Raw genomic sequence first — 15,696 nt, 5'->3', positions numbered from 1 at the left:
AACTATGATCAAATCAAAGTAGAATCCAAATAAATTTATCTCTATATCATTCCTTCTTCTTCCATGATGATCGAACACACGAATGATCCACACAGATCGAAGCCCACAAATATGCTATTTCTTCTTTCCCTGAATTTCTTCTCCACTACAAAATTTAGGTTAGATAAATTATATAAAGAAATGAGGGGGATAGCGTAGGAGTACAGGTAATGAGGGGTGGGGCGGGATATTTTTTCATTTTATTTTTGGTGAGATTTAATTGTCATTAATAGAATCCTTAATTTAATGCATTTTATTTTTGTTAGATTTAATTGTTATTAATAGAATTCCTAATTTAATTCATTTTATTTTTGTGAGATTTAATTGTAATTAATAGAATTCCTAATTTAATTCATTTTATTTTTGGTGATATTTAGTCATTAATACAATTCCTAATTTAAAACATAATATATGTTTTATAAAATTTGTGGACAAAATTAAATGGTTGACAAAGATGATGTCAGTAAATAATTAAAAGGTGGAAAATATAGGATTGAAATACAATTAATGGTCATGATTTTTTCAGTTTAGAATTAAGAGTTCTCTTTTAATAATATTTAGAGATGTGGTGAAAAGGTAAAAAACAAATTACTGAAATTGTCCCTGTGGGTTTACGAAAATTACGTGTTTAGTCCATAACTTTTTTTTTTGCACTCGGACCATCCCTACAACTTTAGTGTGTTGCTTTGTTCGTCCCCGACCACCTCGTCTTTCCGGTCACCACCATCATTCTCATCCTCACCCACCATACATGAAGATGAACAACTTCAATCACAAAAAAATAAATTATCAAACCCAAAAAAGTACCAACCCTCGCACCTACCATTCATAACCAATACCTACAACTCTTTTGGAATCCATTTGTCAAGAAAGAGAATCCATATACGGGTAGAAGAAATCAATTTCATAAAGAGTATCACGAGACGTGAAACTGTGATGAAAGAAAAAAAAATGGAAAAGGGTGTGTGGGGGTTGGTGGCAGTAGTGTTAGCTCCGGTGGATGGCGACGTAGATGGGTGACGTCATCGGTGAAGGGAAACGAGAGGAACGATGGTGTAGAGGGACGGGCGAGAAGGGAGCAGATGCGATCTCTAGACAGATCTACACCATCTCCACTGCTTGCTACTTCTTCTCCTTACCCACTGACTTCAAGAAACGTTTCCTTCAGGCAAATCTATGCTATCTCCACCGTTTCCATGAAATGCTTCTGATCTGCTTGTTCTCTGGACCCGAAAAACAATGGTGGTGACCATTGAGGGATCAAAACTGGTAGGGAGTACCAGATCCATATTAAGTTTTGCTTTTGGGTTTTGATTCCATATTGGATTTCATTTCAGTTTAGGTTTTGATTTTGGGATACTGGTATTTGACTTTGGTTAGGTTTGTGATTTCAAAATTTGATCTTGTTATGGTTCTGATTTCTATGTTCAAGTTTGATTTTCAGGATTTGATGTTTGAGTGTGAATTAATGAAATTGATTATGTGGTCTGTATTAGAGCTAAAATCGGTGGATGCTAGTGATGTTGGCATCGCTTGGTGGTGGTTACTGGTGGTGGATGGTGGCTTTCAGTAGCTGGTGGTGGTTTTCAGTGGCCTTTGGTGGTTGTCGTAGGCTTGTTGTGGCTGTGGTGCAAGTAGGAGTATGAGTGGGTCCTACATATCTACAAATCACTTAATTATTTTTCTTTAATTAATAAATAATAAAATGAAAAAAAAGAATACGAAAGGTAATATAGTCTTTTCATCTTGGGGGAAGGACGAATATAGTCTTTTCATGACTGTAAGGGACGAAAAACGCAACCAAATAAAACAATAGGGATAGTCCGAATGCAAAACAAAAATTAAGGACCAAACACGCAAATTTAACCAAACCATAGGGACGATTTCAATAATTTGTTCAAAGGTAAATTACATTTTATGTGATATTTGCAAGGGTTCTGTTAAGGGAATTTTAGGATAAACATATGAAGGTCATCCAAATAATCATCAGACATGATAAATGACTAAAGTATTTTCAATTGATTGCTACGTGTTCAGGGTCGGTCTAGACGGTGGGCAACCCAGGCGACCGCCCAGGGCCCACGTCTCCAGGGGGCCCAAAATTTATGGGCTATGTAGTGTATATGTATAAAAAAATTATTACCTAAATGATTTTTAGGGCGTAAAGTTGGTTCAAACTCAAATTAGCTCAAAAGATAAAAAATTTGGCTTGCTTGTTATTTCTAATTGAACATGTCTATACCGAAAAATAAATAATATTTTTTTTAATCTTTATTATATATGTCTTTGAGCGGCCCTTTTTCTTTTCACCCCAATCCCCATATACGTTTGGACCGGCCATGTACGTGTTTGATAGTAAAATCATAAAATAAAATAAAATTTGTGTACTTATGAAAAAAGAAAACTTTTGAGTTAACAAAAGAAACGTCTATAATATAAGCATTGATGCATGATTTTATTACTCATGTTTTAGTTTTATTTAAGGAAATTGTTAGAAAAATCCCAATATTTATGGAAAAATTACATTTTAGCCTCAAAGTGAGAAATCCTTATACTTTAAACTATTTATAAACAATTTTACAAATATGCAATTTCTTTTAATTTTTTAAGTATTAATATTCTGAATTGAAAAACAATAATAACAAATGTGATATGACCATATACAAAGTAAAAATATACAAACAGATGTTCATGATTTCAATGCTAAAAACATCATCATCTCTTCCACCTCTACCCTTAAACAATGTCATTATTTTTTCATTTAAATGCATTTATATGTTTTATTAACAATATTAATAATACAAGTTCAAAAAATAGTAATCTTATTTATATTTTTAATAATAGTAATAATATTAATAATAATAAGGGTTTTGTTTGCTGAAAAGTCATAATATATTTGTTTATAGAAAAATCATATTTATTTATAGAAAAGTCTCAATATTTAAGGTTAATTTATGAAAATAGTCCAAAATTAATTTAGTACCGGTTTCAACTGGTCATAAAGGGTCAAACTGTAAATTTTCCCGGTTTTCAGGATTTGTTCTATCAAAAAAAATCTTACAACTAAAATGTAATTTTCCGTAAATATTAAGATTTTATGGAGATTTTCCTTTTATTTATTAAAAACCAATGATATCGAAGTAAAGATTTTATGGAGATTTTCATTATTATTTTTATACGATATGATATGATATCGAAGTAAAGAATTAAAGTTAATACCCAGAAACGTTTTGACGTAAATTATTATTTTCACTGATCGGTGGACTGGCGCTCTGATTTTCGAAAATCTCAACTGCTTAAAGCAGAGGCAGTTACACCCGCCATAGCAGCCCCACTTTATCTCCTTCATTCCCAGAAGGGTTGCGCACACTTCACACTCATATTCACCGAAATGAGACCTTGCATAACGATCGCCGTCTTCTTTCTATTTATCTCTTATCATCTCGTCAATGGCGGCGTCCAACTCCTCTCCAAGTCGAAGCTTGAAAAATGCGAAAAGGTTTCTGAAAATGCTCCTCTTAACTGCACCAAAAAAATCGTCATTAATTTGGCTGTTCCTAGTGAAGCAGTAAGTGTTCCTGTGGGTGATTCGATCTGTGTGGTGCGTCTTTCAGGCCGATTAATGCTTGATTTTTGTTTTCCTTTGTTTTAGAGCGGCAACGAAGCATCGATTGTGGCCGAAGTGGTGGAGGTGGAGGAAAAATCGACTGATAACATGAGAACTGTTCGAGAACCGCCGGTGATCACTGTCAATAAGTCTGCCGCCTATGCGCAATATCACTTGACGTACATTAGAGTATGTATTTCAGAAGTTGCTTCGGGTTAGCGTAGGGTTTCTTTTTCATTGAATCGAGTTCATGTTACTTTATTTCATGTCGTATCTACAGGCACATTCTTCTTTTTCATTGTGACTTGGTGTGATAAAATTATTATAGTTATAGCCATGATTGCAGTTCATGTACATATTAGGAATTGTGTAAAATATGTCCCTCTGTTTACTTGTCTAGGCGAAACCCCTCATATTTGCAATCACTTCACCATTTAAGATCAGTAAGAATTGTATTCCCTGAAAATAAGGTCCTAAGTATACAAACTCTCTTCTGCAGCAACAATTTGTTTTCTCTTTTTCCAGGCTCAATCTAGGTTTACAGAGCTTATTAGAGCTTGTATCAGGTCATGCTCTTAAGCTTCAATTTGTGTGGGTCAAACTGAGACGTTGGTGTCTATAAAATATGCACTATCCCCAAATCCATGAATTTATACCTCAATGCAACTATTAAATTAATTCATACGAGTATCATTATATACTATTGTATGTATACCAATATCATCAGAGAGAGAGAGAGATTAGCAAAACTCCAGAATGTTCAGGATGGGATAAACTGCTTTAATCAGCTTTCAATTTGATGGAGATCAGCTGGCAATTGATAACATTCCTTAAATTTTGAAAACCCCTTCCTTCTGAATTTCTCGACCTTTTATGTCTAAAATCTGAATCACGTTCTATTTGCAGGATGTTCCTTATAAACCTCTAGAGCTGTCTTTTAAGACACGCAAGTGTAGTCGTTATGCTGGTGCTAATGTTGTGGGCATGTGTGAGACGTAAGTAGTACAATGTTTGACCTTCATCTTTTAGGTTTTAAGTCCATACTTGGATAGAGGCACTCACTTTTGTGCATGTATGTATGTGTTCTCTTTTGGCAATTTAGCACTGCATTCTTTTCATGTTATAGCTCAAGTATATGTACAATTGACTTGAAATTTGACCGGTTAATGTGTGACTCAGGTTAGTAGATGAGCAAGGACATGTCATTGAGAACACCCGGGTAATATATTGGGAATATCCTCTTTTTTTAGGAACATGCATGAGCATCATATATCTTCCGAGACATCATTTCTGATCTAAACTTCATCTTCTTTTATTCTTATTTTCGGAATCATCGGATAGCCAATTTGTTGTCCTTGTGGGGGTCACCGGAGGGTGCCTTCATCATGTGGAAATTTTTGTAAGTCCTGTCAATCTAATTACTGTAAATTCTCACTGTATCTGTATGTTACTGCTAATATCATATCATATCTTTATTTATTTATTTATTTATTTTAACAGTTGATAAGTTGACCAAAGGGAAGGCCAACACTGCACACTGCCTTCGTTTTCCAGGTGATTGGTATGGACTCTGATATTCTTTTTCACATCTTTTTCTACTTTCTACTGATTCTTCTGATATTTTGCATATGCTGTTTCTTTCATACTAGTTTCTGGTGTCTTGTTAGGTTCCATGTGTTTGGAATTGGGCAGCATTCAATAGGATTCACCATAAGGGTTAAAGTCAAAACAGGGTCTAAAGTCTCTGTATGTGTCTGGTTTCCTTCACCACATAACTTAACTATGTGTAGGGATGATTTTGTATGTCTCACACCTTACTCTGTTCTAACAGGAATTAGTTATCAGTCCTGGGAATAGAACAGCCCTGTCAAGTGATAACTTTTTGAGGGTGAATTTAATTGGGGACTATGTTGGATACAATGATGTACCTTCTTTTGAGAATTTCTTTCTTGTTGTTCCAAGACAGGTATAAATATAATGCATGTAAAATAAAAGCTTATGTTACTTGTTGATCATTTTATGGGTGGCTGTGTTTGTTTTTAATTGTTGATCAAGGGTAGCCCAGGTCAACCACAAGATTTAGGAAGGAACATTTCTATGTGGATGCTTCTTGAGAGAGTCAGATTCACATTAGATGGAAATGAATGTAATAAAATTGGTGTTGGTTATGATGCTTTTAATAACCAGCCAAATTTCTGTTCTGCTCCTTTTTGGGCTTGTCTGCAAAATCAATTGTGGAACTTTTGGGAAGTGAGTATATAAAAATATTAATCTTCCCTGAATCCCTTCATTAATGTTTTTAGATTCATTATATACAAATATAATCATACTCTATTTCTTGACTTAGTTTTTTTTTTGTCACAGGCTGACCAGAACAGAATCCAACGGAACCTGGTTCCTCTTTATGGTGTGCAAGGGAGATTTGAAAGAATCAATCAACATCCAGTATGGTTTCAATGTTTTTAAATTTCTATAATAAAATAATTCCCTCTCATGTTTTGTATTATTGATGCAGAATGCAGGAAGCCAATCGTTCTCAATTGGGATCACTGAAGTTCTTAATTCAAACCTTTTGATAGAACTTAGTGCTGATGATATAGAATTTGTGTACCAAAGGTCGATACCAACTCTTGTTAAATGCATATATATATATATATATATATATATATATATATATATATATATATATATCATATAAATCTATCTTTGTTTTTACTGTATATTGTTTGTAGGAGCCCTGGAAAAATTGAAAGAATCACAATCCCAAATTTTGAAGCTCTTACACAGTTCGGGACTGCCACAATCACAGCTAGAAATATTGGTGAAGTGGAAGCATCATATAGCTTAACGGTATTCTAGGAAACAATGTTATTTATATGATTTAATCCAACTTAATAATAATTTCATGTTTTTACTTTTTACTCTTTCAATCTTTGCAGTTTGATTGTTCCATAGGTATCAGCCAGATGGAGGTATAATAAGCCATTTATTTTGTAATATGAAATGAAATATTGGTAAAGTAAATGATTTTCAATGTTATTTTTGTTTTATGCAGGAACAATTTTTCATTTTGAAGCCAAAAGAAATGGCAACCAGATCTTTTAAGGTGTACCCGATGTCTGATCAGGCTGCAAGGTATGCATGTTCAGGTAGGGACGGGTTCGTCATTTTTCTCAACATAGTATTTCTTTTCTTAAAATCATGCATTGCTTACTAAAAAGTTAAAACACAATCTTATATATATATATTGCGCAAGCAGCTATACTGAAGGATTCTGATTTTCAAGAAGCTGATAGAGCAGAGTGCCAGTTTACAACAACAGCCACAATTCTGGACAATGGATCAGTGGTATGCCAAATTAAATTATTGATAAATCAAGGATTTGGTTTGGTTTGGTTTCACAATATTTATTATCTTCCAGATTCCATGGGAACCACCAAAGCATGGTTTACAAGGTTTCTTTGAATCTGTTGAGGATATGTTTTTCAAGCTTTGGCATAGTATGATTGAATTTATCACTGGAAAAGCTTGCAGGTTATATTTCTCTTCTACCAATTGAATATTTACTTAAAATGAGAAACCAGGATCATTCAGTAACACTTGATGCTTTTTTTATCTATCTATGTTGGCAGTGCAAAATGCTCTGGGCTTTTTGACTTTCAGTGCCATATCCATTATCTCTGTATGAAATGGGTGTTGATGTTTGGTTCGGTTTTTGCAATCTTCCCTACAGGTAGGCTTTTGACTTTATTGGGAATTAATTTTGAGTAAATATTCAACTTTATTTTTCTTGAGTTGCAGTGATTGTCCTACTGTGGCTTTTACACGAGAATGGAGTTTTTGATCCTGTGTATGACTGGTGGGAAGACCATTTTTGGGATGATGACCAAAAAGCCCAACATATTAGAAACTTGCAACTCCATTATAAGAAACATCATAAGAAAGAGAAGGATCCAAAACATCATAAGGCTCATGCTCATAAAAAGGGAAAAATCAAATATCCGGAACACCAACACCAACACCAACACCAACACCAACACAGCCACAATCGTTTTGACCATGATCATCTTCACCATGTTAAGAAAGAAAAGCACAGACATGGTGATGAGGTACTCAAGGAACATCATAAGGACAAACATGTTTCAAGGCATGACAAAGACAAAGACAAACACCATAAGCATAAGAGAAGGAATTCGATACCATGAATCAACTCTTTCTTGTTTGTTGTAGTGAATTTACGCGTTTGCTTTTTGGCTCTTTTAATTAAGGATTTGAGTAAAAAATTTGTATATTACAAGTGTTAGAACATTGTACATTTTTCATTTCTTGCTTCTGTAAACTTATACATTTTCTAAGCATTGTGCTTGACATGCCCCTGAGCAAAATTTTCCTCAGCTTACTCACATACATTTTCAGGAAGTTGGTGATTGTTTTACAACAGGGATCCTATTGTCTTGGATTAGTATCAGTATCATCTTTCTCTGTGATCTCAACATGAAACCCATTTGGAAACTGTAAACCAGGCGTTCGTACAATTTCTCCTCCTCCCACAAGTCGCCACCTGCCAATTTTTCATGTTAGTTCACATGTCCCTCTCTCTCTCTCTCATACACACAACATGTATGATGAGTTTTTACCTGTATTTGGTGACTAAGCAGTGAAGAAACACAGCCATCTGTAGTTTAGTGAAATCAGTTCCAACACAAAACCTCATGCCACCACCAAAAGCCATAAAGTTCTTTGATGCACCTTTCTGATCCATCCTCTGTTTGCCAATACATGATTAAATATAACATTTTTCTTTTTTACCTATTTAATTTCAGCATGCATGATTGAAAAGTAAGACTCATGGCAAATGGCATACGCATACCTCCCATCTCCATGGATTGAATTCCAGCGGATCTTTATAATTGTCCGGGTTTAAGTGGACGGCTGGAGGGCATACCATTACTGCCCAACCAGCTGGAATTGTATAGTCTGCATGTATCAAAAAATGTCATTTTAAAAACACGCATTCACAAAGTTTTTTATTTAAATTTTAAAACAGTTAATAAGATGAGTAGATCGATTGTCTGAATGTGTACCTTTGAACTTGATATCTTTAAGTGCTTTCCTGAATACCCCTGGAACTATGTTAGCCAGACGCACTGTTTCGTTTATAAGCTGAAACGTGAAAGTCATCGACTTATATTCTTTCCATGTAAGTCCAGACTCTGTATTTTCCCTGTTTCTTAGGATACTCTCATGCTCTTCCTGCAAAATCAGGTAATTAATTAGCGGGGGTTTATAACTAAAAACTTAAAAGGTAAATAAGTAAAAATACTAAATGTTTGTATAATTACCGTTAATGCCTGCAATACCCGAGGATTCTCTTTCAGAAGCTTAACAGCTACTGTTATGGCGAGAGAAGTTGTTTCAAAGCTCGCAAACAATAGCACAAACATCAAATCCAAGGCGATTGCTTCTGTAAGTATGGAATCACCTCTTTCAAGTTCTTCAAGTAAGTAATCGAAGAAATCGCTTTTCACCTCTCTTGGCTTTGCTCGCCTCTCTTCTAGCATGCTCTTCAGCATCGTCATTGCCTTCCTTCTTCCCTGGTTATATATATATATACAATTAATCAATAAATCAGCAGAAATTATAGTATATAAAAAGAAATCAGATTTAATTAATTTGTGTTTGTGTGTACGTACCTCTAGACACTTGTGGTAAGCTGTTCCAGGAATGTCCAAAGGGAAGGAAATTAATCCCTGTATAAAAGCTACAAAATTCTCCCTCAGATTCTCGGATGATTTCTCCGGATCATAACTTATCAACTTTTTTGCAGTCAGATCAAATATCATCTACACACAAAAAGTTAAGTTGATAATATTAGAAAAAAATATAAAGTTTATATATATATATATATTGTTACATGAGAAGGACTTAATTAGTTACATTTGCAGTTGCTTCCTTCAATTCCACCGAATCCTGGGCAGCCCATTTCTGTAAGTTTATAGCTGCCACGTGTTCTACTTCGTGAAGCATCTTTTTGAGACTTTCGGGACCAAATAAATATAAGACCATGTTCTTAAGATATTTGTACATATATCCATGCAAAGATCCTACATTCTGTCTCCCAAAAACTTCGGTAAAACTATCTGGATACCAGCTTTGAAACAACTGGCCTTCTTGCTGGAAGATGATATAATTAAGATCTGAATCAGTTGAGACTACAACCGGCCTCCCAACCAAACTAGTTCGGAATATTGACCCATATCTGAAATATCATTACTTAATGTGAGAATTCAATGATTAGGAGGCATAAAATAATGTAATATTGATAAATATATACGATCACCTTTTGATCCTCTCTTTGACAAAGGGAGGTGTATCCCAGGTTGGATTAGGAGCGAAGAAGTGAAGGGTTTCACCTAGTAATGGCCAACCCATTGAACCAGGGGGGAGATTCCCGTTGCATTTAGGATTCCACCATCTGTAAAGCCAATGGGTAATGCCCACCACAACCATGGCTGTAAGAGCAACACCCCACATACTTACTCAACTTACCTTAACTGGTTGCTAAGAATCCCAAAAAAAGGAAAGGAAAGGAATGAGAGACTTAAGGAGTTGGAAATGGGAATGAGGAGGAATGATGAATGATGAATGTGTGTGAGAGAAGCAAATGCTGGAATGTATTTGAGAACCCACGAGGAGGAGAAGTATTTATATAGACATGCCAGAAGTTGGAACTATTTTTTTAACTTTTAAGATAATAATATTATATAATAAGGTTTGCCTCACTTCGGTTTTTGTCAGAAAGCTGTACAACTGGTTGGTCATAATAATTAATAAAAAAATAATTATATACGTACATCATCTTCACATCACACCAAATTTCTTTTTTAATTTTGTCAACGGCATCTTATAAATTAGACCTTAAGCCTAGCATCTCAATTACTCTCAACTTTACATAATGTTTCTATTTACTCGCATATTTCAACGAGTACTCTGTATTCGAGTTTTTTTTTTTTTTTTTTTTTTTTTTTTGGACAAACCCAACCCCGATTGTGACACAAGTTTAAGAGGCACCCGTTTTTGGGTTTTGCTGGGATTGAACTCCCGACCTCTTTGTAGTCCCTCTAATTTATTCTCTCATTGTTTTTTTTAATTTATTAAATATTGAATATGGTTAAGTTATTGCGAGAGAATTCCTAAAGTGCCCATCATTTTTCAAAACAAAGCCAATTATTAGTCTTCAAAAGCAACAACTAAGCCATATCTAGGGAAAAAAAAGGATTTGATGATATTTTTGAAAAGCAGCGACTAAGCCATATATATATATATATATATATATATATATATAAATATATAAATAAAAGTCATATCTTAAATTTTAAAAGGTATAAAATACAAAGCTTTTGTACAAATAAATTATACATAAATATATTGTTAATACTTGTCAAAAGTTTGAAAACATGAATTAAAGAAGGTTATTAAGAAATTTAATTTAAAGCAAAATAAAAATTTTAAAATATTAAATTCATGTATATAAATTAATTTATATTTATTAAACTAGACACCGATGTTATATAATTTACATCAAATTTATAAACCGACAATATAAATATAAGGTCTAAACATAATTATTTTATTTTATTACATAATAACTAATAATAAAATCTAATAATTATTTATCTATAAAAAAACTATTCATCAAAAAAGCTATATATATATATATATATATATATATATATATATATATATATATATATATATATATATATATATATATATATATATATATATAACTTTAACTTTATTTTTTTCTTCTGAAAAAACTCTTACATTTTCTCTATTTTCTCGATTTTGCTCTTACAATTTTTATTTTTTCGATTTACCTCTTACATTTTCATTTTTTATTTAGCCCTTATATTTTTTCGGATTAAACCTCAAACTTTTTTTTTCCCAAAAAAAATCTTTACATCTTTGTTATCTTGAAAGTTTTCTTGTATTCGGTTCCATAATTCCATGTTAGATCCTCCTAGCTTCATGATGGCTTGGAGTAAATCTAGAGAGATTGTGTTGTAACTCTATTGCTTGATGATTGCATAAATTTCTCTTCCACATGACATCATGATGTGGTGAAGAATGTTGTCGACACATGTAATCATTTAGAAAATTCAACCCAAGACATGTAACAATCATCAATATGATCTGAATGATTATTCTCATTAGGAGCCATAAGGTTTATTGATGGAAGAAGAACAATCCTTCCTCTTTTTCTCTTCTCGCCAACGCACGCTATCCTCATTCTCTTATTGTCTTTCTCACCTTCCATCATAGAACCCTATGGCTCCCTAATGAAAATAAAAAAGCCAACGCACGCTATCCTCATTCTCTTATTGTCTTGACCAATCGTCACCAATAGATTTACATGGCCACCTTTCTAGATTACTTCAAACCATGATAAAACTAGAAACATCTGCTATGAAATTATGGAACTAGATGTAAGAAATATTCCAATATAACAAATATATAATTTTTTTTATAAATATAAATAAATTTGAGGTTTAATACAAAAAAAATATGAACATGTAAGGGCTAAATCGACAAAAAAAATGAAAATGTAAAGGAGCAAAGGGTAAATAAAAAAAATAAAAATTATAAACACTAAATCAGAAAAAATGAAAAAAATATTTGAACTTTATCAGAAAAAAATAAAATTGAGGTTTAATCTGAAAAAAATACCTTAATATATAAGATTTTGTTTTGTGATTGATCCATGATTATATATAAATAGTTTTCTTATGCTACTCATTTTAATCTTCAAATATCAATCATTTTGTGAAAAAAATTCAAATCAAATCGTATGCTAAATACGTACTCAATGGTTTGAGACTTTGAGTTTTTGAACTTTGTTCTCTCTCTTTTTGTGTGTGTGACTGACACATACGTGTGCTATTGCATCAGGCAAATAAGTTTTTTACTCTTCCCCCTAGATTCTAGAAGATAGAGGTAGAAAAAATATGTTGACTATTCCATGTATGAAACCAATCATCAAGCAGATCATTAAAAATACTAAAATTCCAGATGTGTTTGAGGTTTTAAGTTTTAAGTAATGCCACAAATCTTTTCCAGTATCTCTGCTAAATACTCTGTTAATTTTATGATACGGATGTTCTTATTCTCTTCCTTTTTTATATATATATCTCACTTGTTTAGTTTTTCCATATATGACACTATATGTCATCCTAGATTTTCATTAGCTGTACATATATATTATCTGAATCTTATTTGCATCACCATTGATTTTGAATACACGACTATGCAACTACTGTAGATTCTTTTCAACCAAACTAAGTGTTGTTCTAATATATTTTAAACCATACTCAATTCTTATTTGTTGCCGAACAATATCCATGTAAGGGATTAACAAGAATATCACTAACACACACAAAGATACAATATCACTATCACATTATTTAATATTCTTCTTCATAAGCTTAGAAACGATATTACAATAATATAGTTGAAAGTCTAGCTATCAGCCATTCATTAAACACCAAACAATAAAATGGGTCAGGTCCTAGCTAGCTACACATTAATCCAAGTCCTAGTATTTGTCGTGTATGGCAACAACACTCAGGCTATTCCAAATACTTATCCTGTTGAAAATAGGTATCAGATTTATTTTGGATCTTCAGCTCTAAAATCATATTTAACGATATAAATTATATGAATTTTGAAGTGATAAACTTTTATATTTGTTTTAAAAAATATCAATAATTGGAGTAATAACCAATTTATATATAAAAAAAAGACACACGTAAGAGACGCGGCTAACTTGTATTAATCGTAGTGGGGGTACTTTTTTGAGCCACGAGTTATTTTACTAGGTAGGTTTCTGTATACTGGTATGACCATTTGACCATCACTGTGTGTGCACGTGCATGGTGCATGTGTGGGTGTGTGCTCTTTGAAGAGTCAGAGAGATGAGCATTCACCATGTGAGAAGAAGTGGAGGAATGGAATTTAGAAAAGAAAAACAGGAGCATGGGAATTTGTAATCATTGTCTGCTCTTTCAAGTTAATTTTAACATGTCGTGTGGTCAAAGTGATGAGCTCTAAACTCCATAAACTTTCCTTTTGACTTTTACCAATTATTACTATTTATTAAACATTTTTATATACTTAATTAATTTGCTTAGACATATAGTAAAGCATTTTTGGAAATTCAAACCCTAAAAATGCCACTGTCTTTAATTAATGATGAAAATAGTGTAAAATATGAAAAAGGATTGAGGTAGGAAGGTGTGTTACATAATAAGGATGACAACTCAACAACTTTTTCCAGGGTTTATAAGTTAATTAATCACTTTGATTAATTAGAATTATAGCAAAAAAGGTAGTATGGAGTTGAAGTTCAATGGATTGTATTGTTAGGGATCCATGATGTCTGACGGAGGGCTAATTCAGGGGTCCTACTTGTCTTACACAGATCTGATTCATAATTAGTTGAGAAAGAGAGGGTCCCACTTTGAAAAGGCGTTAAAAAGTGGGGGTGTGAGATGGCATCTTATCACAGTGTAAAATTGTACGTTCTTAATTAGTCCTACTTGGAATTTTTAGTTCCCTGTTTTGGAAACCCACAATTGATACCGATGCATTTGACTACTAAACAATTTGGGTCATTACTACTAGTTTAGTCAAGTGTTTACTTATTAATATGATTACTCAAATATTTAGAATACTTATATATATTTACTTTTTAACTAATTGATTGGTTATCAAGGAAAACCTAAATTAATCTACTTTGGCATAAATAGCTAAAATTATCACCTTTAGTCGATTAAAGTAGTGTTGGTCTCAAGATTCCATCCAATAAAAATCACTTGATGCCTAATGAATGTCAACGAAGAGCAAAAGTGGACAAAAATAACATCCACACCCGACCACGAATTCCCCGGTCCTTGAATTCCATGACCACCCTATTTTCCATGTTAACATTGTTTGACTTGAAATTATCCATTTAACCTTATTTACCTTATTTTTAAACCATGTATTTTTTTTAGCCTCACACATCACATTAATTATTCATATATATATATATATATATATATATATATATATATATATATATATATATATATATATATATATATATATATATATATATATATATTTCACAATAACTAGTTAAGTTTATTATTTGTTTTTATAAATGAATTAGTTAAAATAAGATAAATTATTTCGGGGCCCCTTAAGTTATTTGGAAGCAACTCCCCACCTCGACCCTGAAAACTAAACGGGGGTAACCCCCTCACGTCCTTGAACCCGAAAACATTGTAAAAATAACCCATGTGCGGAAACGAGCCCTGCAAGGTTGTGGGGTCCCATGAGAATTTTTGACATCCATACAGACGTGTAAGTGATCTTGAAAAAAAAACATGAATGTTTGGTAGCTTTTTAATGGCGCAATTAAGAGACATACATACTCTGAATCGGTCAGAGCGTTTGGTAGCTACTTTTTTAGTCAGATGCTAGGGTGTATCTGATTCAAAAAGGAAAAAGAACGTGTCTTTATAACACCCCTCGCCAAGGCCCATTTGTAAATGGTAATATTCAAAAGTTTCAATTTTAATGCGAAAAAGCTTAACAATCCCAAAAGTTTAATAAACGTTTTATGGAGCGAGGTTTTTCATTAAATATCATAACAACAATTCAAGTTTCCCACAAGTCGGGGTCTTCTAAAATCCATGTTATCTCCTAAGCATCAACCTCTTAATTTGAACATACATCTAAAATAAGTTAGACAATGAAATGTCTAGTGAGCTACCCGATGATCAACTCCTTTTGAGTAAGAAAGATAACAATCAAATACTCGAATTGATCCTCCAAAAAATTATAAGTAATATTTTGAAAGATGCATTTTTTTTCTTTTGTTCACACAATGCCAATATATGTATAAGAATTCCATGTTAAATGCAATGCTAAGCATGCATCTATTCCTAACCTTATGTCAATTTCAAAGTCCAACTCACAAGCTGGTGGTCGGATATGAAGAACAT

General features: G+C 32.9%; 2 protein-coding genes across 2 annotated transcripts; one reads left to right on the top strand and one right to left on the bottom strand.

The window, feature by feature from the left end:
• Nucleotides 1-3,349: 3,349 nt before the first annotated feature.
• On the top strand, nt 3,350-8,015 carry HAP2 (hapless 2). Its single transcript, XM_079029119.1, has 18 exons — nt 3,350-3,607; nt 3,692-3,835; nt 4,553-4,641; nt 4,826-4,865; nt 4,988-5,045; nt 5,147-5,207; nt 5,314-5,392; nt 5,478-5,612; nt 5,702-5,896; nt 6,011-6,091; nt 6,162-6,262; nt 6,379-6,496; nt 6,586-6,618; nt 6,702-6,795; nt 6,906-6,994; nt 7,068-7,180; nt 7,279-7,379; nt 7,448-8,015. The coding sequence occupies exons 1-18, from the start codon at nt 3,431-3,433 to the stop codon at nt 7,849-7,851; spliced, it is 2,112 nt and encodes a 703-aa protein (XP_078885245.1). The 5' UTR covers nt 3,350-3,430; the 3' UTR covers nt 7,852-8,015.
• On the bottom strand, nt 7,917-10,309 carry CYP87A2 (cytochrome P450, family 87, subfamily A, polypeptide 2). Its single transcript, XM_079029120.1, has 8 exons — nt 9,987-10,309; nt 9,584-9,905; nt 9,340-9,489; nt 8,989-9,240; nt 8,731-8,899; nt 8,517-8,623; nt 8,284-8,411; nt 7,917-8,207 (listed from the first exon to the last, which is right to left on the bottom strand). The coding sequence occupies exons 1-8, from the start codon at nt 10,178-10,180 to the stop codon at nt 8,093-8,095; spliced, it is 1,437 nt and encodes a 478-aa protein (XP_078885246.1). The 5' UTR covers nt 10,181-10,309; the 3' UTR covers nt 7,917-8,092.
• Nucleotides 10,310-15,696: the final 5,387 nt, after the last annotated feature.

This window comes from Lactuca serriola, chromosome 3, assembly GCF_051521515.1.
Source record: "Lactuca serriola cultivar US96UC23 chromosome 3, Lser_US96UC23_V15, whole genome shotgun sequence".
In the NCBI taxonomy this organism is placed as follows: domain Eukaryota; kingdom Viridiplantae; phylum Streptophyta; class Magnoliopsida; order Asterales; family Asteraceae; genus Lactuca; species Lactuca serriola.
The sequence above is the reverse complement of the archived record's forward strand: the minus strand, read 5'-3'. Positions and strand labels throughout refer to the sequence as shown.

What these genes read in the sequence shown, in the direction of transcription:
- HAP2 (XM_079029119.1), top strand. Translation starts at nt 3,431, where the DNA reads ATGAGACCTTGCATAACGATCGCCGTCTTCTTTCTATTTATCTCTTAT. An exon ending in ATCACTTGACGTACATTAGA is followed by an intron (nt 3,836 to 4,552) that starts GTATGTATTTCA and finishes TTCTATTTGCAG; the next exon opens with GATGTTCCTTATAAACCTCT. An exon ending in TTTTGCAATCTTCCCTACAG is followed by an intron (nt 7,380 to 7,447) that starts GTAGGCTTTTGA and finishes CTTGAGTTGCAG; the next exon opens with TGATTGTCCTACTGTGGCTT.
- CYP87A2 (XM_079029120.1), bottom strand. Translation starts at nt 10,180, where the DNA reads ATGTGGGGTGTTGCTCTTACAGCCATGGTTGTGGTGGGCATTACCCAT. An exon ending in CTTACCACAAGTGTCTAGAG is followed by an intron (nt 9,241 to 9,339) that starts GTACGTACACAC and finishes ATATATAACCAG; the next exon opens with GGAAGAAGGAAGGCAATGAC. An exon ending in GGGTATTGCAGGCATTAACG is followed by an intron (nt 8,900 to 8,988) that starts GTAATTATACAA and finishes CTGATTTTGCAG; the next exon opens with GAAGAGCATGAGAGTATCCT.